The sequence below is a fragment of the Sprattus sprattus genome, assembly GCF_963457725.1.
Source record: "Sprattus sprattus genome assembly, chromosome: 14".
In the NCBI taxonomy this organism is placed as follows: Eukaryota; Metazoa; Chordata; class Actinopteri; order Clupeiformes; family Clupeidae; genus Sprattus; species Sprattus sprattus.
This window is the reverse complement of record NC_137912.1, coordinates 19,723,329-19,735,828: the sequence shown is the minus strand read 5'-3', so window position 1 is coordinate 19,735,828 and position 12,500 is coordinate 19,723,329. Positions and strand designations below refer to the sequence as shown.

General features: G+C 44.4%; 1 protein-coding gene across 4 annotated transcripts in view; it reads left to right on the top strand.

Annotated features, from left to right (window-relative positions):
- LOC308375651 (copine-8) overlaps positions 1-12,500 on the top strand; it is a 118,937-nt gene that overhangs the window by 66,232 nt on the left and 40,205 nt on the right. For 2 of the 4 annotated variants that reach the window (XM_080851824.1, XM_080851823.1), the window contains 5 exons: positions 3,373-3,477; positions 8,201-8,242; positions 8,925-9,014; positions 9,205-9,280; positions 12,071-12,124. In XM_080851824.1, the coding sequence (XP_080707950.1) occupies positions 3,373-3,477; positions 8,201-8,242; positions 8,925-9,014; positions 9,205-9,280; positions 12,071-12,124 (367 nt within the window). The remainder of the gene's footprint in view (positions 1-3,372; positions 3,478-8,200; positions 8,243-8,924; positions 9,015-9,204; positions 9,281-12,070; positions 12,125-12,500) is intronic. The other 2 variants (XM_080851821.1, XM_080851820.1) reach the window with 1 other exon arrangement.

Sequence of the window (12,500 nt, the reverse complement as noted above, 5' to 3'; positions counted from 1 at the left end):
TTTCTCTCTATCCTTTCACTCAACCTCTCTATCCCTCTCTTTTTTCTTTCTCTCTCCATCCTTTCAGTTAACCTCTCTCTCTCTCTCTCTCTCTCTCTCTCTCTCTCTCTCTCTCGCTCTAGCTCCAGTCTCCCTGTTGCTTCTTTCCAAATAAAAAACAGTCAGGCTGACTTTCCCTTTCCCCTTGTCATTTCCTCTCCTCTCAAGAAACGGTCCATTTAAGAGGCGACCCTCAGGGGAGCCATGAAAGAGCAGCTGTTCACTTCTCCCCAGACTTCGCTCTGTCTCGAGCTCACACTCACACACACACTCTGACAAACCCCTCTGTCTCAAACGCACACTCACACTCTACTAAACATCTCTGTTTGAAACAAACTCTCACACTTAACCAAATCTTTCTGTTTGAAATAAGCTCTCACTCTCCAAGACCCTTCTCTGAAACGTTCCTTCTCCCGAACCCCTCATCACACACACACACAGACACAGACACACACACAGACATACACACACGCACACACACACACACACACCCACACCCACACACACACACACACACACACACACACACACACACACACACACACACCAACACACAAACACACACACACACACACACACACACACACTCTGCCTAGTTTTTCACTCTAAATAAACACACTCTCGCTCTCTGTCGCTCTCCCAGTCCCTCTGCCTCAAACGCACATCAGCTTCTCCAGACTCCTTTGTTTGAAACAAATGCTGCTTCTCCCAAACCCCTCATCCTGAAACAAGCGCTGATTTCCCCTCCAGACTGAAACTGCTGCCTGTTCTTTTAACTCCTCAGTCTGTCAGAAACACTGCTTCTCCCTTTAGTTTGAAACCGGTGCCTGCTCCTCTAAGCTCAGCCCCCACCCTTCTCCCAGCCTCTCTTCCTGAAGGAAACACCCTCCCCAGTCCCTAGTCCCAGGGCTTCAAACTGATGCACCCACTCCCAAGGACTCGGTCACTTCCCCAAGTTCCCGAGCAACTTTCCCTCACCCTGAAAGCGAGGGTCGCCACTCCCCAAACAGGAGCGCTGTGAGCTTCAGTGAGCGCTGTGTGTCTTTGTCCCTGAGCGACTCCAGCGACCAGCGACCCACTCAGTCCCCCCTGAAATGACAGAAGCTCTGGGCTTGTGCTCACATTGGGAAGATTAGAGCATGGTGAGAACCCAGGGAGATAGAGATAGAGGGGGGGAGGGAGAAGGAGTGAGAGGGAGAGAGAGAGGGATGGGGAGGGCGAAAAAGAGGGGGAGGGAGGGAGAAGGAGAGAGAAGGAGAGAGAGGGAGAGAGAGAGAGAGAGAGAGAGAGGGAGAAATAGAGGGAGATAGAGGGAGGGAGAGCGAGAGAGAGAGAGAGAGAGAGGGGCAGAAAGAGAGGAGGTTAGCTTTGGTTTTTACTCCATAGAGACTCTCCTCATCAGCCGTGAGGGCTGCATGCAGACAGCACTCAAGAGGGTCTGGAGGTTTGGACTCTCTCTCTCTGACGCTGCTTCAGCTGAGGCCATGGACTGAGAGAAACTGGATTCACATAGGAGCTAGATTTTAACAGGAGTTAGATTTAATCAAGAGGTAGATCTGAACAGGAGTTAGATTTAAACCAGAGTTCGATTTAAACAGTAGTTAGATCTAAACAGGAGTGAATTTAAACTGGAGGTAGATTAAATGTAAGATAAGTCCCCTATAAGTTATTATTATCCTTACATAGGCACGGGCATGTTATAAATAAGTGAATGTTATCCTTACATAGGAGAGGATGTTGTACTTGTTCACAGGTGGTGATGCAGTGTGGTGGTGCAGTGGTTAATGTTAACTCGGTGTGAGCAGTTGATCTGAGTTCGATTACCATTACGGTCATTGCAGGTTGTGTGTAAGTCGCTTTGGACAAAACCGTCTGCTGACCTTTTACAGTCACATCTCCTGACCTTTCATGCCTATATGACAAAGGAGTGCACATCATCTTTACAAAGCAGAAGCTATATTTAAACAGGAGAGGTTTTATTCATAATGAAACCTGGGTATGAGTTATTGTTATACGTGAAAGTAAGTGTACACTTAATTATTCAATTCAATTCTTAATTATTCAATTCAATTCAATTCAATTCAATTCAATTCAATTCAATTCAATTCAATTCAATTCAATTCAATTCAATTCAATTCAATTCAATTCAATTTTATTTGTATAGCGCCATAACAATACAATTGACTCTAGGCGCTTAACAGAGCCCAGAGCCTAACTTCAGAGGTTATGCTGGCACACAGGGGCGGTTTTAGCAAATTGGAAGCCCTGGGCAAAGAACAATGTTGAGCAGGCAGGGCTAGTTGGTGACTACTTATCAGAAATTTCTCTCACTTCCACGGACAAATTCCTTGATTGGAAATGTTGTGTTACCTTAGATAATTTCTCCCTCTGTCTTTTCTCACTGCCACTTAGAAATCGTTTAATGCTTAACTTTGCAACCACACACGTCACCACACAAAAAGTTGTCCATGACAGAAACGTCACGTGACCTGGAATAATTTGTTCCATGATGGCTTTAAGATACATTAACGGCTGATACTAAAAATAAATAATCGTTTTCATGGTTATTATGAATTGTCATTCGTTTGCAATGACAAGTGATTTATTTTAATAAAAAAAAAAACGAAAATACGACCAGGCCCCTCTGGTGTCCGAGGCCCTGGGCAACTGCCTGGTTTGCCCGTTCGTCCGCACCGCCCCTGCTGGCACAGTAGATGTGTCTCTATTAGTCTGAAATTCTCCTGCCGAACAGAGCTCATGCTCTAGCAGAACAGTGTAGCCTCAGGCACTGTGAGTTAAGTGATTGGCCCAGGGTTATAAGTGCTGCGGATGTGAAGTATTCTTGTGTGTGTGTTTGTTTGTTTGCGCGCGTACGTGTTTGTGTGCGTGTGTATGCGCACTGCGCGTGCGTTTTTGTGGACCCATGGAACCTCAGGCTGCTGGTTAAGCATGAAGAACAGGAGAAGTGTAAATGGATGACTAAAAACCATGATGCTTAAAGTACAGCCAAGACCTTAGAGAATCACCTCAAATGACCAAAACTCACTTCACCGTGGTTCAGTATATGGTTTTGTACCTTTTCCTGCATTAGTAAACTTTTTGCCGTTCTCTGCTTTGATGAACACAGCCAGTGTGAGTTGGCTTTATTAGGTGTCAGACTGGTTTAGAAATTGCATGTCTATGTATGGCGTATATTTAGGCCAGACTTCCCCATGATTGCATTGTAACATAACCTTCTATGTTATTCATTCCTCTAGCTGTGAACTGGACTAATGTGGCTGATGTTAAGATCATTCTGCTGTGTGTGTTTAGATGTTTGTTTTGTGTTGACAGTTTTACCATCTGCCACAAGACTGAGGTGGTGAAGAACACATTAAACCCAGTGTGGCAGGCCTTCAAGATCCCCGCCAGAGCACTCTGCAACGGAGACTACGACAGGTGAGAGGGGGGTTGGGGTGAGTTGGGGACTATGAACTATGACAGGTGAGAGGGGGGTCATGGTGAGTTGTGGACTATGACAGGTAGGAGATTGGACAGGTTCTATGCCCACTCAGGGCTCAAGTTGAGGTGAGATGCAGGATGAAGTGTGGACAAAAAACATCCCCCTTGTAAATCAACTGTCCCTTTTGGATAAATGATAATTATGCACGTTAGTCATTGCCTAATAAGGAAGGCACTAGGTAGACTGACACTGTGTTTTTGAATTTTTGTCTATGTACATGAGGATGTGTGTTTGATTTACAGTTTTGTGGATGTGTGTATCTGTAATTTTAGTTGGTATGTCTGTGTGTGTCTGTGTGTTCGGGGGGTCTTGTATTAAATAAACCCTGTCTCTCCTGCCCCCTCAACAGCATGTCATTTCCTTCTCTCAGCCTTATGTGAAGTAGACATGTGCCATATTAGACTTGGCTGGGCGGTCTTTTGTTTTGTTGCCTTCGTAATTAGAAATCGCCCCTTTTATTCCCCTAGTGTTTTAATCCCCTACGGTGGTGCTAGGATATAAGTAGCCTTTGGAGCCTGTAATGAAGGCTGCTGTCAATCACAGGAAGTGATGGATTCAGGCTGAATGAAGAGCAAAGCCCCCACTCCCACACACACACACACCACACACACACACACACACATCCCACGCCTCAATCATATCTGCACCATCCACACTGCTGCAGACAAAGTGCATTCTGGGAGATGATTGACATAAGCGACTGTATGTGCTATCTGTGTGGGTACAGAGAGTAGAACTTACTTTTCTAAATTACTTTACAAGGCAGTATATATATAGTGTGTGTGTGTGTGTGTTTGTGTATGTATGTATGTGTGTGTGAATGCAGCTTAACAAATCTGTGTGCATGCGTTTGGTTCTGTGTGAATGGATGTGGTTGTGCAAGAGAGAGATTATGTGTTATGGTGTGTGTGTGTGTGTGTGTGTGTGTGTGTGTGTGTGTGTGTGTTGTGCGTGTGTGTGTTTGTGTGTGTGTGTGTGTGTGTGTGTGTGTGTGTGTGTGTGTGTGTGTGTGTGTGTGTGTGTGTGTGTGTGTGTGTGTGTGTGTGTGTGTGTGTGTGTGTACCATGGAGGGGAAATCAATGGCTCTCTGTGCAGCCCCCGCTGGTCCCAGGGTTTAGCGCTTATCATCGGACCACAAGCCAGCCAACAACTATGGGGATTACTACCCACCTCCAACAGTCACACACCCACACCCACACACACACACATACACACACACACAGACACACACACACACAAACACACATCCACGTATTGATTATGCACTAGCGTATACTGCCACTCATCCTCTCTTGCTACCGAACCATCCAGTGTCTGGCTTGTGTGAGTGTTTGAGCATAGAAACGTTGAAAATCACGATTGTGTTTATGCGTGTGTGTGTGTGTGTGTGTGCATGTGTGTGTGTGTGGGTGTGTGAGTGTGTGTATGTGTGTGTGTATAGGGGCTCTGGCCGTAAGGTGTGTGGAGCGAGAGATAAGACCCCTGTACACTTATGACAATGAGGTGGAGGGGGCGAGAGTGTGTGTGTGTGTGTGTGTGTGTGTGTATGTGTATGTATGTGTTGGGGGGCGCACGCAGGAGAGAGGGGGGGGGGGGGGTGGTAGCGGTGGCTGGTGGTTTTCTCCCATTTTCTAACAACCAGATGTTAAACGCTCTGCTCCACAGTGTTCTGCCTAGAGGTCTGCCCAGGGGGACTCTGGATAAAAGACACAAATGGCCAGTGAGAAAATCCATGTTGGTTACTGGTCGATCATCTCTGTCCCTTATTTACATTACTGAAATTATAAGACAGCAAATCCTGTCGCTGCAGGTAACATATTCAGACTGATTACAATTCCAATCCTGGCAGGTAGTGCTTTGGCTGGGTTACCATAACAGTGCAGTCTATAGTTGCACAGGTGGGAGCCTCGCATAAGGTTTATGCCACTTTAACTGCTGCAACAGTGCCTCCTACAGGCTGGTCATGGGAGCCAGGGCAAATGATCGATGAGGAGAATACACTCTAGCTGAGGTCAACTTAAATCACCTGATGTCATTAGTATGATGCAGTGGTTAATGTTTGGCGCTCTGGTAGTGTGTGTATTACAGCCCAAGGGCTAATTTACTGTGCAGGAGCTGAGGAAGGAGTGTGTTTTGTTACAACGTGTCTGGTTGGGAGTTTCGGGGGAAAAATACATGGCACTAAGTTGGTAATGGTATTTCATGAGTCTAGTGTGTTTTAGTTATGGTTTGTGCACTTCTAGATGTGTTCTCATTTCACTCTGTCATGCTATGAATCTGAGCTCTTGCTGTCATTTAGTGTGATTGTAATTTAAAAACAAAGACAAACAAACTCAACTCACTCACGACAGTTACAGTTAGTTGCAGATTCAAGCTTAAATCATGTAAGCGTTACTACAGCTACCTCTGCCTACATCTCATGTTAAACATAGCATCGTTGGTATGACTTTGCCATCTTAATGTCATTAATCGGTTTATTTTATCAGGACTGTATGGAATGTAAATATATTTATGTTTATGTTAGCATTGATTCGCCAAATGTCTTCTGTATGTTTCAGTTTAATACTTTTTATCGTCTATAAACCTGTGGACTGAGAACTCTCTTCAGAGTCTCGATGTTAGTGAAGAGTTTAGCTGGCTGTATTAGAGCAAACAAACCGAAGACTGCACAGAGTGTGTGGGTGGTCAGTGGTGTTTATGTATTCAGTGGTGTTTATGTAGTCAGTGGTGTTTATGTAGTCAGTGGTGTTTATGTATTCAGTGGTGTTTATGTATTCAGTGGTGTTTATGTATTCAGTGGTGTTTATGTAGTCAGTGGTGTTTATGTAGTCAGTGGTGTTTATGTATTCAGTGGTGTTTATGTATTCAGTGGTGTTTATGTATTCAGTGGTGTTTATGTAGTCAGTGGTGTTTATGTATTCAGTGGTGTTTATGTATTCAGTGGTGTTTATATATTCAGTGGTGTTTATGTATTCAGTGGTGTTTATGTAGTCAGTGGTGTTTATGTAGTCAGTGGTGTTTATGTAGTCAGTGGTGTTTATGTATTCAGTGGTGTTTATGTATTCAGTGGTGTTTATGTATTCAGTGGTGTTTTGCGTGTGTCTCTTAGGACACACTAAAGACACAGACAGTGTGTGTTTTAGTACAGGGATAGTGTGTGCTTTAACACAGGGATAGTGTGTGCTTTAACACAGGGATAGTGTGTGCTTTAACACAGGGATAGTGTGTGCTTTAACACAGGGATAGTGTGTGCTTTAACACAGGGATAGTGTGTGCTTTAACACAGGGATAGTGTGTGCTTGAGAACAGGGATAGTGCATGCTTTAACACAGGGATAGTGTGTGCTTGAGCACAGGGATAGTGTGTGCTTTAACACAGGGATAGTGTGTGCTTTAACACAGGGATAGTGTGTGCTTGAGCACAGGGATAGTGTGTGCTTTAACACAGGGATAGTGTGTGCTTTAACACAGGGATAGTGTGTGCTTTAACACAGGGATAGTGTGTGCTTGAGCACAGGGATAGTGTGTGCTTTAACACAGGGATAGTGTGTGCTTTAACACAGGGATAGTGTGTGCTTTAACACAGGGATAGGGATTCAATTCAATGAACTGGGCTTTTCTGCATATCCCCCTAATTACCTCTGCATAGATGTAAACATATTCTCTGTGATGAAAAGAAAACAATTATGCTGACATTGTCAGATGCCAGGATGCCCATGTTGAGTTGTGGTGCCAAGCCGAGACACCCCACAATCCCTCTGAAACAGACCTCGCCCAGAGCTGGTTTGAATCCGGTGGTTCTGTGATCTTGGACTGTATTCTAAGGTTCTGGACCTCTTCCTGTAGAGGGGTTTCTCTTGCGAGAGGCTGTTGGCTGGCGATGTAAGCGCTGAAGGCCCAGTTGTCACAGTGACTAGAGTCCCTTCAGCCTCAGTGCTCCTGTTTCTTTTGTGCCTCGCCTCTGTTCAAGAATACCAGTGCAACCTGTGAGAGTCTGCCTGTAAGCTAACTGTAATGACTGCCTCTTCACAAAGGCACTCGGCTGGATGGAGCTCCTACCTTAAGTGTATGTGTGCGTGTGTGAGTGTGTTTGTGTTTGTGTGTGTGTGAGTGTGTGTGTGTGTGTGTGTGTGTTAATGTGTGTTTGTGTGTGTGTGTTTGTGTGATGGACATAGATAAAGAAAAGATAGCTCTTAGGCCTTTTCCTGTTTGTAAGTGTGTGTGTGTGTGTGTGTGTGTGTGTGTGTGTGTGTGTATGTGTGTGTGGAGAGAGAGAGAGGAGGCGGAGGAGAGAGTATTGCCTCTTGCTGTTTTGTGCTGTTGAATTCATCCCTAAGAGCAGATTGCTTGGCAGGCTGAAATGGCTTCTCACTGTAAGATAATGATGCTTGTGCTGGTGTGTGAGTGTTTTGTGTGTGTGTGTGTGTGTGTGTGTGTGTGTGTGTGTGTGTGTGTGTGTGTGTGTGTGTGTGTGTGTGTGTGTGTGTGTGTGTGTGTGTGTGGTTCAAAAACCGAAACACGACCAATCAAAGAATTGTTGACCTCAAACTTGTGAAAAGGCAGGGGCACACACACACACACACACACACACACACAACCACACACAGATTCACAGATCTGCACACTTTCTAACAGATGTCTTTTCTGTCTTCCTCTTCAGAACAATCAAGGTTGAAGTGTATGACTGGGATCGGGATGGCAGGTGAAGATGTGTTAACCCTATTTAACCTCCTCTTCTATCTCTCTCTATCTCTCTCTCTTTCTCTTGTCTGTTAGTCATTGCTAACAGCACACTCATAGCAGTTGACGCTGTCAGCTCAGATTGCTTCAGATTGATCTGCCTGTTTCAGAGTCGACTGCAATTTCAGCAGCACTAAACTCTCCTCTCTCTGTGTAATGTCTCAATGCTAGCCTACATTCACTGCTAACATACCGCTTACCCAGCTGTTTCATCTGCTCCTTCCATGCTACCCATTGCTATTCTTTTGTCTAGCTTTTCCGCTAGACATTTCTGCTAACCCTCTGCTAGTATCTATGCTAGTTTTTTGCTAACCTTCCACTTAGCGTTTTGCTAGACCCTCCACTAGCTTCTGTGCTAGGTCCTCTGCTTGTCCTTCCGCTTACCCCTCACATATCCCATAGTTCAGACAATGGGCACAGCTAGATGCCCTACCCGTTATGTAGCGGCCGGTCCCTTTTAGCAGGTGGTAATGGGAAAGGTCAAAGTTCACATTTGCTTGATGCCAACCTCTTCCCTCTGCTTCTGCCTGCATACACAGTCATAGCATAAAGGTATAAATGGCTTAGTGATATACTGTATATACAGTATGTGTATACATATATATTCCTAATAGCGGTAACAATAATTAATTTTATTTATGTAGCGTTTTCGCAGATTCCAAGGACACTATACAGCGTTTAAAAAAACGGGGATCGGCAAACACAGACAGGTTTCAGGAACAAATCAGATCCAAGTAAGACCTTAAGAAAACAATAAGACAATAAAACAAATCCAAACAAACAAAACAAAACCAACCAAAAACACACTTTTGAGCCTCAGTGTATAACCAAGCGCCGGGATGTGTCACTAAATACATGCACCTGGTGTGGGAGAGTCAGTTGAACGTTGTTGTTGTGTGCATGTGTTGTGTGTGTGATTTGCAGCCATGATTTTATCGGGGAGTTTAGCACAAGCTACAGAGAGCTGTCCCGTGGCCAATCACAGTTCAACGTCTACGAGGTACGTAACCCTGGCACAGTACACTTACACAAATACAGTCACAAATGTCTGCCTAGAATTCCATGGTTGGATGGTGAAAATATCACATTCTCTCCCACCTTCTCCCTCTCTCTCTCTCTCTCTCTCTCTCTCTCTCAGTTACATCCATTCACTCACACACACAAAAAGTGCACACACTCATGCACACAAAGTACGAGTTACACAAAAATTTACAGACACACACACACATACACCGAGAATGAGAGATGGCGGGGGCAGCTCTTAATTAAGGCAACAGTGGCGAGCTCTGAAGCCGCGCGGGCGGAATGTTTATTTTCAGCTGCGCAAGTCCACCCTAATGAAGGAGGCAAAAAAAGGGAGAGAGGGATAGAGAGAGAGGGTAGGGGGAGAGGGGGACGGAGAGAGATGGAAGGTGGAGAGATGGAAGGAGAGAGGGAGAGGGGGAGAAAGGGAGAGGGGGAGAAAGGGAGAGGGGGAAGACAGATGGAGAGTGAGGGAGAGACCAAGAGAGGATCACTGGATGAAAATCACCTCAAATCAGCATCCAGTTTGTGCCACAGAATCAGAGAGACCACATAATGAACTGGAATGACACTCAGTAGAGCGCGTTCCTCCGCCAACAAACAAACAAACAAACAAACCAACAAACAAAGGGGCTTAGCTAAAAAACATAACCTTCTTGGTGGAGGTATCTATGGCCAAGGAGCAGATAACTATACCATCTTAGTCTCAACTTCTTCCACTTCTATTTATTCATCATTAAATATGTGTTTTATGTATTATTATCATTATAATATATATCTGCTTTGACAACACAAGATCTCATGTCATGTCAATGAAGCTTATGAAATTAAAATTGAAATAGAGAAAAAGAGAGAGCAAGATGGGAGTTAAAAAGGGTCAAAGAGAGAGTGCATAGAGAGAAGAGAGAGAAAAGGGAAGAGAGAGAAAGAGATGATTCATAAACAGAGAGCTTGAGAGAGAACAAATCAAACGAGAGGGAAGGGAAGAGCAGAGAGAAGGAGGGAGGGAGGGAGGGGTACAGGTTTTAAATAAAGATAGAGCGGGAGAGTGACTGGGATGGAAAGAAAGAGTGGGATACAGAGAGCTACACAAGGGAGAGTGGTGAGGGACAGAGAGAAAAAATCTAGTGACTGATATTTCCTCACAGTATGATTGTAACTCTTGGGACCTACACAAACGCATGCATGCACGCACACACACACACTAAGATCCTATTTTTATATCACACACACACACACACACACACACACACCACACACAAATACATACACACACACACACACACACACACACATACACACATACACACACACACACACACACCTGCACACCGAACTTAATCATTACTTCACACCTAAACTGCTGCAACATCTGCCAGTGATTGTATTTACTGAAAATAAATTAGGGAAGGATCTGAGGTGCTTATACATGCTTTCATTTTAATAGGTGAATTAGATCAATAGAGAGAGACCTGAAAGGGGGATAAAGATTGAGTGACAGAGAGAGAGAGAGAGAGAGAGAGAGAGAGAGAAAGAGAGAGAGTGAGCGAGTGACAGAGAGAGAACTTGACAGAGAGATAGAGTGACAGAGAGAGCGTGACAGACATAAAGAGAGAGAGAGAGAGAGAGAGAAAGAGCGTGACAGAGAGAGAGACATAGAAAGAAAGAGAGAGAGAGGGAGTGAAGTGGAGCGGAGAGTGTTCCTCAGCCATATTACCAAGTTTCATGCTCCTGAGTGCTTATCATGGCTCAGACTGGTGGTGGTGGTGTTGTGGTCACAGAGGGAGGAGATGTCCATTAAGGGAGTGATATCAGTGGGGAGATTGGCCACCTGATGCTCCTGCATTTGCCTCTCTGTAGTTCTCTCCCTGTTTCATATCAGGCTTTCACTACCCTCAATCTCCCAAAGGCCTCACAGACCAAAGCCTCACTTAACCATGAGAGAGGAAAGTCACTCAAATACTCTCCTCTCTCCTACCCTTCTCTCCTCTCCTCTCCTCTCCTCTCCTCTCCTCTCCTCTCCTCTCTGCTCTCTTCTCCCCTCTCCTCATTTTTAATTCGTTTGGATGGCTGTAAGGTTTGCAGACTGGTACCCTGATTAAAGGGCTATATCGTGTGCTTCCCTTTTGTTTGTTTGTTTAGATGGTGGTTTACCCAATGAGCATTACTTTTGTTTGAATGGTCCTATGGTATGCTTACTGTGCATTTAATGAGCGCTGTAACATGGTTTCTTGGTTGTCAACGTGCTTGGTTTTGATTTCAACAGTAGAACTGATTGGATGGTGAAAATATCACATTCTCTCTCTCCCTCTTCCATTCTCTCTCTCTCTATCTCTGACTGTAACATCCATACACTCTCTCTCTCACACACACACACACACACACACACACACACACACACACACACACACACACACACACACATTCACACACACAAACACACACACACACACACACACACACACACACACAACAAGTGCACACAAAACGTAAGACATACTCACACAAAATTGAGAGGTGCTGGGGGCATATACATTTGTACACACATACACAGTAAAGGACTGTGGACACACACACACACCATGTGCTGAAGTGCACATCCAAGTGTACATACCCATGCACGCACAGTACGAGTGTTTGATAACATGACTATGTGTTGCCATTGTGCTTGCTCTAAGAGGGTTCAGGCACTGGCCTCTGTAAAACGCATTGCGCTATCTAAATTTTTTATTTTTTTTTAATTTAATTGAGCTTGTCTTCTACCTAGGTGATAAATCAGAAGAAGAAAAACAAAAAGAAAAAATACCTGAACTCGGGAACGGTGAGTGGACTTTGCAGCTGTTTTTGAGGTGCCGCTTTACATTTATGTGTCAGCACAGTCAGCTTTGTCTGCCCAATTACAGTCGCTTAATGTAGTTTTAAGATTCAGTCATAAGCAAGACCAGTCCTGAAATTATCTCACAATAAATCTCCACAAGCAGAAGATATGCAACAATTTGCCACTTATTTAAGCAATAAGGTTCGAGCAACTCCCTCGAACAAGTACATTATTGACGATACCGTACTGACTCGAGTACCTTATTGCTTTTATAACACGGTTGCCAGCGACTCCAAAATATTAAGTACAATTAAAGTAAACAGTAAGCTGCCTTTCAGGACAAAAAAAGTTGTAGACACCAAACGTTGTGTATCGCATT